Here is an 11,320-nt window from a genome sequence, read left to right as displayed (position 1 = left end):
TTGGGCAGGTGGTATATGTATATGCTCCAAACCTTCTCCTCAAAGTGAGAAGAGGCCTTAGCCTGCAGTGGGAAATTTAAAGGCTATTAATGTTGGGCGTTTCCTAGCCAAATGGGCTTGTACAAAGCCCTACCTTCTGAACCAGTGGTAGCTATAAATGCAATTCAGCACTGCAACATGACAATTCAAAAGTGCTTTTATGAGCCTACTTGAATAAAGAACATTTTTATTTTGATTTTGATACCACCAATTAAACATTTACATGAATTTGTTTTATTTTACGTCTTCTATATAAATATTTGTTTACATTTTTAAACTTATCTTTAATATAAAGCCTTAAATGTGATTCATCATTTTTTTTTGTTTCATATCATTCATTAAATTCATTTAAAAAGTACTAAACAACTGTTTATAACATGTAGCAAAAGCTTTAACTATCGAAACATCTGAACAGCCGAAAGCCTAATTATCAAATCACATAAACTTAATTGAGTTACACAGACGTTATATTTTAAATTGAATAAAAAAAAAAAGAAAAAGTATAATGATATTTTAAATTCATATTAAAAACAAAAATAATTGGATTTACAATATCGTTAAAACATTGGACACACAGTTTTAGAATCGTTAAAAAATTTTAATGAGCGTTTTTACTATGCAATCCAATAGTCAAAAGAATGAATAAAATCATAATAGTAACCTAAATATAAATAGTGAGTAACCTAAATGTCATTCGACTGAAAGCAAATTATCATAAAAGTAAAGTTAGAGTAAAAACTTTAAAGCTTTTTTCCCAAAAGTACCATTGTGTCGCTTTAGCTTTCCTTCCTTTCCACTGACGACATGTATATACATACATATAAGTATGTAAATAAGTAATGATATAAAATATATATGCCTTAAATATATAATCCTTATCAAAACAAATAACAATATATATAACCCATTCCTTCCAAATCCAATGCTCTGGCAATTTGTGTAAGTGGATCACAGCAATAAATTAATTCATAGAAAATCGTAATCAAAAACATCGATTACCACACGCGATGCTATATAAAATATACCAATAAATACATTTGTAATAGTAAAAAAATGAGATTAACGGGGAAAGTTTTACAAAATGTATAACTCACGCGCCATCATAAAACAGGAACGGCTACTATGAATTTGTTTATGTTTAAATAAACCTTTATCGTAACAAATTTCACTGGAAAATATATTTGTCTTTCCTATGAATTTCTTAATATTATTATTAATTTTTGTTCATTTTAGTTTAAGTATATCTAATTTTTTTGCAAACTTATTTATGGAATAATCCAAGATTGCAGAGATTGATATAAAAGTGAATAGTTCCTCATTATTTATGACAATTTGACGACCTCCGTAATCGAGTGGTGTGTACACCGGTTTTTCATGGGTACGCCACTCCGAGGTCCCGGGTTCGATTCCCGGCCGAATCGATGTAGAAAAAGTTGATTAGTTTTCTATGTTGTGTTGGGTGTTTGTGGTACCGTCGTTACTTCTGATTTTCCATAACACAAGTTCTTTAGCTACTTACATTGGGATCAGAGTAATGTATGTGATGTTGTCCAATATTTATTTATTTATTAATTACCTCTTTTCCAGATGGAACTACTGATTAATACGTAACACTTTGATTATACATACTATGTATGTATACTAGTATGTAAAAAAACACATAATAACTTATTGATTTTAATTTAGGTGAAGACCCGACATCCTACGAAAGTTCTAATTCGGAATACTAAGAATAATAAATTAAGCTCATTTGCCTTAAATACATATGAATTCTAATTAAACCTGTAAGAATTAATAGGTTATTCAATTTATATTGTGAGTGTTCTAGTACAAAACTTACAAATTAGAACCACTAGATTATCTTTTTATAATATAATAATTATACAATTACGTACATAAAAATCTACAATATAAGTATTTTTAATTTGTTATCTAATATCCACTCTGAAATATGTATCTATTTAAGAATGTATTGCTGAGACTGAGATCTGTTTTGCCTTAGTTATCATCTCTATTATTATTACATATATTAAAATTTGAGTGTCTGTTTGTAATATTAAATTAATTCATTTTTACTAAATGCATATGTATATGTACCGTAAATATACAAACCAAATTTTTATTTTTTTATTTTTGTCTATCTCTGTTTGTTCGGGCTAATCTCTGAAACGGATCCGATCTTGACGGGATTTTCACTGGCAGATAGCTGAGGTAATAAGGAGTAACTTAGGCTACATTTATTTTATAGAATATTGATAAATCACGTTGCAATGTCCAAATAACTTAAATTCAAACGCGCTCGAAGTCGCAGGCTCAGCTAGTAATATTTATAAGTAGGTATTAGCTGTTAAGTGTTTTCTGTTATCAATGTTTTTTATAATTATACATGTGCAATATCCATACGCAGTAATAAAAGCTTTTTAATTATTATTGTATAAGAATCGACATCTGCCTAATATTTCGAAAGTGATGCCATCTATTAAATTGAATGAAGAAACAATATGTAAATATAAGTTACGTGAATTATAAAAAAAAATTTCAAAAGCTGAACTAAATTAATTAATAAATATCGATTAAGTACTTAGCTAAATAAGTTACAAAGATAAGTTATTCTCATTCTCTTGTTAAAAAAAAAAAAACGATACACCACCTCGTGAGAGGCAATTACATTAGATCTTTAATTTTTAATTAGTTTAGTTGAAAATTAAAATGGAATGTTTTAAAAAACAAATGAAATATACTACGTATTTATTAATTGTCTTTATTCTTCTTTTTTAGTTTACATTACAGATAGACAATAGCTAGCAACACTATTTAATGTCAAGCCGATGACAAGAATATTGTTTGATCTTTAATGAGAATACTAATCGAACATTTCTCCATATTTTTTGCAAGTATAATTTGGAAAGTAGGTATTTATTTTGTGATAAATTAATCTTATTTGTTATTATTACATCTTATAAGGGTATTAAGAAATATTTTAATCGATTTAATCTTTATTCTGGTAATCAACGTGTCCATTTTGCCGGCAGAATAACCGATCGTAATAATGAGCTGTCCGTTTAGTGAGGAACAATTATTGCAGTTAAAAGCTTTCGTGGAGCTATGCAGGATACAGCCTCAGATTTTGCAACACCCTAAATTATCTTTTTTCAAAGACTATTTAATATCGCTCGGCGTAACCATACCCAATGTTTCTCATGAAAGCAAGGATGTTCCGGCTTCTGGTGACCGGTATGTATAACCTATTATTAAATCGTTGCTTAATCTTTGTACTTAAATACACATAATTGTATTAAATTTTCCAAACATATAGTGCGAACGCTGAACCTAATCCTGAACCATGTAAGGCAGGAGTATCATCCGAAGAAGACTCAGATCCTGAGTCGGATGTTGAACTAGACATGGAAGGTATGTTATAGTTTTTACACAACTTACCTTATACCTTTGAATATTATGAACATTAATATCTACAATTATATGCCCTAGTGCTAAAAGGTCTAATATCAATAACCCTTATGTTTGATAATCAGAATTTAAACAATGAACAATATTGGTTGTTTTATTTAACATGTTATTTTGTATAATATTGTTGGTATTAGTAGTGTGAGACTTATGCCGTTTTAGCACACACAAAATAGTACTTTGTTCATTTAGTATTAGACCACAGAATTTATGAATATTATGAATAATTATAAATGTTTCAAATCATGATCGAAACTAAACCCATACTAAACATTTATATAAATACTTGTCAGTCTTCTAAAAGCATCACTTCAATAATCCGATTGAATTGAATCATTGTACACTTGTTAGCACTTATGTGTAGGTATTAGACATAATTATATCAATATATATGTTGGCTTGCAACTCATAGTGTAGCAATGTGTTTTAGACATTAGCTAGAATTATTTTATGTTTTTGAGCAATTAAATATATCTATCTCCTGATATCAATTCACAGGTGTAATATCTGATACATCAGAAGCTAATCAAGAGATGGGTGATCAATTGAAGGAAGTGACAGATGAGGAACGTGATAAGTCTGATGAGAAAAGATCTGAAGCGATGCAAGCATTCTCTGAACAGCGGTTGGATGAAGCTATTGTTTTGTACACAGAAGCTATAACACTTAACCCACAGAGTGCTTTGCTTTTTGCTAAAAGGGGACAGGTAATATTAAGACGTTATGTTCATTAGCTTACATAGATTCTGTAGAATGTATATTTAGTTCATATATTTATTTTTACACTACTAACACTACACCAGTTAAATATTCATACATATTTGTATTTTCATATAAGTATTATAGGCATACTGTAATACACAAACATTTGACAAAAAAGTAGGTTTTACATAAGCTAACAAAGTTTAAATACTATACAACATGGAGTTAACTTGACAACAATATTATTTGAAAAGAAACAAAAAATATATATAAAAAAAATAGAAACTTTTTATCAAATAAAAAATATTAATATTACTGTTTATACTATATTCCAATGGGAATAGGAAAGAACCAAAACAAACCGTACTTTTCAATATCACGAGTGTTTTGTAGATAAATCCGTTTTATGATTTACTACAAACAGTTCTTGATTAATATATCTTCACTTTTAATATAACAATATTTCACTTAACTACATAAATCCACTTAAATTTTACTTTCAAAGTAACAAAAACAGTTTTGCCGACATTCAAAATGCCAATTTTCGATGAACGAATAATTAAAATGGAGGCCTCACTAAGGATGTTCGCTAAACGAATGGCATTCTCCATTCGTTTAGTAAATTAATAAATTTATACAGATTCGATTAATAAATTTATACAGATAAAAAATATATTATGTTAGTTTTAAAATACAGCTTAGATTTTTTTTTAATTACCTATATATTTATTTAATTGGTTATAATATGGATTATAATATAATATAGAAAGTTACATATTGTTCGATAAAAATGTTATTATTTTATATAGTAAGGTATAGACAAAAAATTTAAAAGAATTAATTCATTTTACAGAAATAAAAAATCTTAAAATATAGATCAGTTTTATGTAAAGCAACACTTAATTTATAGTTTTGTATTTCAAGGTCAAAGTCGTTTTAGATATAAGATAAAGTAAGAGTTTCTTTGAAAGATATATAAAATTTTATTTATTCAAAACCTTAGTATTACACAATACGTCATATGTCTTGAAAATGCCACTTCATTATTGAAACATACAATGTTTCTTTTTATTAATGATGGAATAAAAATCTATTCATATAAATGAAATTGTGAGTGTGTTTCTATGACTTATCACTAAAAATAACTACTTCTTTATAAGTTAATAAGGCTATTTGCGAAATACCACAATTCTGCTATCAAATATTTGAATATGTACTTTTCTTGCAATTTATGTAAAATTTATTTAAAAAATTACGTAAAACAAAAAAAATATTGTTCCTTAGCATTCTTTACCATTCACTCAATAATTTTCTCCTCACTAGTGTAACTAAAATGTTGTGGCAATTCAAGGTCAAAGTTGTTTATTTATCTTTTCTCCTATTCCCATTGGAATACAGTATACAATTATTATCACAAGCTGTTATCAGTCTCCAATTTTTGGTATAGTTTGTTCTAAAAAATGGAACATAAAAGTATGTTTCGATATTGTATGTTTTAATATTAAAATGTCAATTGAATGGGTTGATTTGATGACACTGAAAATGAAATGATAATCTCATAATGAAAATTCTTAGTACAAGTTACCCAACCAGATTATCTGCAAAATTCAAGCCTATGTCTTATAATTTAAGTTTTGCACACATTGGTTAGTTGTAGTTGTATATAATAAATAGCTGCTCTGTGCATTTTCACCAGCACTATCCGTTATTCCACCACCCCTTCGGTCTTACTGTGATTGTTATATAACCTTTATATAAATAGATTTGAGTTTATAAATGAGCTTTCACGGAATGGAATTCCCTATAGAATGTAGTTGAATACTAAGAGAGAATTTTTCAAAATTCATCTCTTAATTAGGGTTAAATGGGAATGAGAGTTCAAATGGAAATTCACCATTTCTGTTGTTATAAATATGGAATATGGTATTTAGGCTTATGTAAATGAGTTAAAGACGATTGTTAAAATTTTATTAAAAATAGAATGAAACAGTGTTTGAAGGGTTTACTCTTCTTGACACTGTTTTGTTCATTTTTTTTAAGTTTTAACTTAGGATAAGAAAAAATTTTGTATAGAAGTTTGTAATTTTTTAAAGTTAGGCTTATGGAAATTGGTATTTAAGCTTCTGTTTATAGGTAAAAGAACATTATTATAGTGTTTTCCTAAATCTTATCTTATTGGATTATAAGAAATTATTACTTTAATAAATAATATGCCTTTGCCATTAAGATGTTTTCAATCAAAATGTAAATTTGCTGATTTAATTGTTATTAAAGTAAACACAGTATATTCTTATCTTTAATATGGATATCTATGTATAAACATTAAAACTATATTAATAATTTCTGTTATCTAATATTGTAATTCTATACAGGTTCTTATGATGTAAGGCTTCATTTTTTAAATTGTTTTAAGAACTTAAGTATACATAAGTTCACAATTAATTATGTGAACAAGATTTGAATGAAGTAACATATAGGCACGTCCTGAGCATGTACACAATCCATGGACACAAAGCAGATAATCTTTTATCTCCAACAATTATTGTCACCTATCATTCGTGTGTAAGCTTTTATTATTAAACTAGTTTTCGCCCGCGTGTTTGGACAGGCGGTCGAAGGTTTACCCCGAGAACCCCCTCTAGGTGTTGGAGGCCCGCATAGGCGGGCCGACCGTCAGGGCGTCACGGTAGCATGCGCAAGCGATCCCGTGGCGCCCGCCGAAAGACGGAGAGGGTACCGCTGGTTTTTTAGTGGGTAACTCCCCGGCGTACCTGGGCGCACTCGGCGTCCAGGGCTCCGGGGAGTCCCACACACCCCCCCACATTCCATAACGTGGGGGAAGCGCGTAATGCGTTTTTCCAGCGAGAAAAAAAAAAAAAAAGGCGGTCGAAGGTTTTAAGTATAAAGTATCCTATGTCCTCCCTTGAGGTTCAAGTTTACATACCAAATTTCACCAAATTCGGTTTAGTGGTTTAGCATTTATAATATTAATATAGATAGTGCACTAAGACAACTGCTTACTCATTTTAACATATCAAAGTATATACATATATATTACTCAGTTGACTTTAGACTTTAGACTCAGGAAACGGTCTGCCATCTGGTTAGCGACTTTGCCACATTCACGAAAGAAGTGTGCACGTTAAGCATTTGTATTGACATAAATGTGCACACAAAATTCAAACAATGATACCGATCACGCCCTTAAACATATCTGTAATATTTTCTTATGATGCAAGATGTGCACGTAATCACTGTAGACACCTTCAAATTATATTCATATTTATTTGGTAACAAATTCAGAGAATGGCTTAACGGTAACTGCCTGTATGTCTTAGTCCAATATTGAACTAAGGCATTCTCTACTTTTGAGGAAAAGGTTTGGAGCTAATTGCACCAATGCTGGTTTGGGAAAAATTAGTTAAAAATAGTTTTTTCCTAATGGGCACAAGTCGTTTCGTCAATATCACTATGTAAGAAGAAAAAAGTGTCGATTGCATGTGACAATATTAAATAATCTGTGTCGCCTGTGCAAACAGTACAGCTAATATTAAAAATTGTTTATTTTCCAGGTATTTCTTAAACAAAACAAGTTGCATGCTTGCATCAAGGACTGTACGCAGGCTTTGGAACTGAACTGTGATAGTGCAGCTGCATATAAATTCAGAGGACGAGCCTACAGGTATGATTTTTATTTTCTTATAAATAATTTTGCTTAAATATTCTCTTCAGTCTGTTTATTTTGGGAAATAAACAGTTATTGCTTTGTTAGTTATTTTTGTTTAACAACTTAATAATATGGAAATAAAAAATGCTAAACATTACTTGCTCCTCATTTCCCAAAATATTCAGACAATAAAATCTATGTCCTTCTTATTGTCTGACAATTGTCTTGAAATTTTCTAAAGCTCTTCAGTAGTTGTTTACAAACCCATAGAAAAGCCAACGTCTCAGTGATTGTGTTGTTTTTTTTTTATTTATTCCGTATTTTATAATAATTATTTTTTAATGTATTTTTGTTAAGTATTTTTGGTTTACTCAATATGGTAAGGTCCGTGTTGATATAGACTTCGTATAGACACCGAGATAAAATATCCGAATCAAGTCATCATTTTAATTTATTAAACAGTAACTTAAAAGATATAAGGAATAATTCAATGTAATAATTCAACAATATTTTAGTCTCTTGGGTAAGTTTGAAGAGGCTTCGCACGATCTCTGCGAGTCACTGAAGATTGACTATGACGATCAAGCCAATGAGTGGCTCACTCAAGTGAAACCAAATGCTGAGAAGCTCCGCCAACACAAACTCAGTATTCAACGCAAGAAAGAAGAAAAAGAGGTTTTTTTTATTTATTTAAATAGGCATACTGACGGTGAGGCAAGACGAAGGTAAATGGTCACCACCGCCCATAGACATTGGCTCTGTATGAACTATTCATCTTTTATATTGTCCACCAACCTTGGGAACTAAGATATTATGTCCCTTGCGCAGTTACACTAGACCACTTACCCTTTAAGCTGGAACACAACAACACGAAATATTGCTGTTTGCCGGTAGACTATGAGGTTAGGGGATGGTATATATGTTTGCTTGCAAAGTCCTTACTCTAAATATTAACAGGTAAGTGAATACCAAGCCAAACTAATTGTTATTTTATTTTATTTTGTCGTATTAATTTATATAATTCATTCATACTTCACAATGGACTATAACAATGCTATATTATTGGCGATCACAATGACTGTTATTTCAACACAATGAGCATAACATACAGGGTGATTAAAATCATTGGTATTCTTATAAAATATGCTGATCGCGTTATCTCTACTAACATATTAAAACTTAATAGAATCTAAAACAAAAAACATTATAATATTGTAAGTAAGACTACCAGGTAATTAGGAAAGACTTTATACTGTGCAAAAAAAAACTGAAACTATACAGATTTGACCTAAGAGAAGGCGGTTGCGCACCGTGCAGCCCGACTTTAAGCGTGAACTGCTAATATAGGTACTTTAGTAAGATATGATATCATATGTGGCATTCGAATTTCTAACAATACTAGGTACTTAAGTCTTAGTGCAATATTCATAATTGACTGAATATTTCAGCACCGTGAGAAAATACGAAGAGCCCGCAACGCGCAAGAGGCTCGTGCGAAGGCGGCTCAAGAGCAGGCGCAGTCGCAGGCGCAGGCGCAGGCCGGCTTCCGCGGGGGGGCGCCCCCCGGCATGGGCGCCTTCGAAAACGTAGACTTCGCCAAACTCATCTCCGATCGTGAACTTTTTGAAACACTGAAGGTATGAAAACGAAGTGATTCAATTGCTTTCTAATTTTTTATAGACACAAGTACAGACTAGATCTATCTTGAAACATTAGACTGTTGTCATGTGAAAACTTGATATCAAATAAATTCTTTTTTAGTATTGTTTTGCTTGAAATCGTTATCTGACATCTGAAAAAAATAAACTGTATCACTTTATAATACAATGCACATTACACTAAGTATTGTCTTTCTAGAAATATGTTATTAAAAAATCTTTTCTATATATATAATCACTGTCAATAATTGAAAAAATTATTAAAAATTAAATTATTTCTTAAATTAATATTAATGAATGTCCATCCATCATTATGTTTTAAACACATTTGTGCTACGTTAATCGTATCCAACCAAAGACAATGAGCAAAATCTAACTTTTATAAATGTTTACATAATGTATTCGAACTACAATTAAGAAATTGACACTTAAAAAAACAACTGCTATAAAATTGGAAAAATAAATTATTATAAAATAAGTAAAAAAAATTAATATCTTATCTTATACTTGTCCTTCAATTCTATAAATATAGGCTAAATTAGAGAATAAATTACTAAAGTAATTAATAAATATGTATTTGTTACGAGAAAAAGAAAAATTATAATAAGTTAACAAATTGTTTTAGGACCCAGAAATATCGGCCGCTATCTATGACGTCTCATCAAACCCAGCAAATTTCATTAAGTATCAGAACAATCCCAAGATAGTTGCTGCCTTAGAAATGTTAAGGAGTAAATTTGGAACGGGCGGTGGACCTGCACCGGGTGGTTTTGGAGGTAAATATTTACTTTTAACTAGAATATCATTTTAATTTTTGTAATATTGTAAACAAATCGTACTTTATTACATTTAACATTAAATTATTATTTTTCTAAGACGATAGAGAATTCTTGAACCTTAGCAAAAATTTTTAAAACAATTTTTGCATTTATATTTTTTAGAAGTGCTTTTTGCTGACCACATTTGATACATGCTTCTGTATATGTTAAAGTACTAAAGAGTCATACATACTCTTAAAGTATAGTGAAGACAAGAAATCATATATTAGTAATTGTAACAAAATATATTTATTCTTACCAATGTTTTTTTTTTAATTCTTTTTTGCTTGTTAAACCTCCTATATGTGTTTTTGACTTAGACTGCAGGTTACTGCAGTCCCAATTTCCTATACATTGAGTGTTGTTTATTCTTAAAATACTTAATTAATTACAGGTTTCGGAGGTGCACCAACTGCTGGAGCTAAAAATTCTGATGATGATGTTGGCTTAGACTAAAGACAACACACATTTGGAATTCCAAATAACTATTATTTGAACATTTATAATCAAAGTATGTTATATATATTGTGAAACACGGTCACGGTCAAAAACATTTCTTCTATTGTATTGAAGTTGTGTTTTTATGAAATTTCTTGCAAATGTTTTTCTCTAGATATAGAATAATTATAAATTGCTTGCAAAATTCCCATCGATAAGCTATTTTAACAATTCATTCGCACTTCTGTAAAAATGTATTTAGAGTTAAAACAATTAAAATAAATATATAAATTAAATGGATTTATTGGAAACGTCCAATATTTATCTATTTAATATATTTTTTTAACGAAAAAAATGTTCCCTGTAATGTTGCTTTGACATCAAAAGTTTTATTGTGTAGGAATACATTTTTTATTTTAGCATTTTTATAGCTACACAAGATGTTTAGTAAATTGTATTTTAATTTGCTGGCAGTAAATACTTCAATACTTAAATTGCTGTTTTATTACCTGTTGTGTGCCTGAGTGTAAAAA

The 11,320-nt window shown here is 29.8% G+C and overlaps 1 protein-coding gene across 2 annotated transcripts; it reads left to right on the top strand.

Annotated features, from left to right (window-relative positions):
- The first annotated feature begins 2,816 nt into the window (after positions 1 to 2,816).
- On the top strand, positions 2,817 to 11,281 carry LOC113392445 (putative protein FAM10A4). Of its 2 annotated transcripts, none has more exons than XM_026628886.2 (9): positions 2,817 to 2,951; positions 3,072 to 3,273; positions 3,356 to 3,450; positions 4,003 to 4,211; positions 7,779 to 7,888; positions 8,389 to 8,548; positions 9,322 to 9,510; positions 10,157 to 10,307; positions 10,744 to 11,281. In XM_026628886.2, exons 2-9 carry the CDS (start codon positions 3,089 to 3,091, stop codon positions 10,803 to 10,805), a joined length of 1,161 nt encoding a protein of 386 aa, XP_026484671.2. In that variant the 5' UTR covers positions 2,817 to 2,951; positions 3,072 to 3,088; the 3' UTR covers positions 10,806 to 11,281. The 2 variants fall into 2 exon arrangements, with proteins under 2 accessions (XP_026484671.2, XP_026484680.2); XM_026628895.2 differs by having other exon boundaries at positions 2,836 to 2,947.
- Positions 11,282 to 11,320: the final 39 nt, after the last annotated feature.

Source organism: Vanessa tameamea, chromosome 10 (assembly GCF_037043105.1).
Source record: "Vanessa tameamea isolate UH-Manoa-2023 chromosome 10, ilVanTame1 primary haplotype, whole genome shotgun sequence".
Lineage (NCBI taxonomy): Eukaryota > Metazoa > Arthropoda > Insecta > Lepidoptera > Nymphalidae > Vanessa > Vanessa tameamea.
Note: the sequence above shows the minus strand (reverse complement) of the source record. Positions and strands in the feature narration are given on the sequence as shown.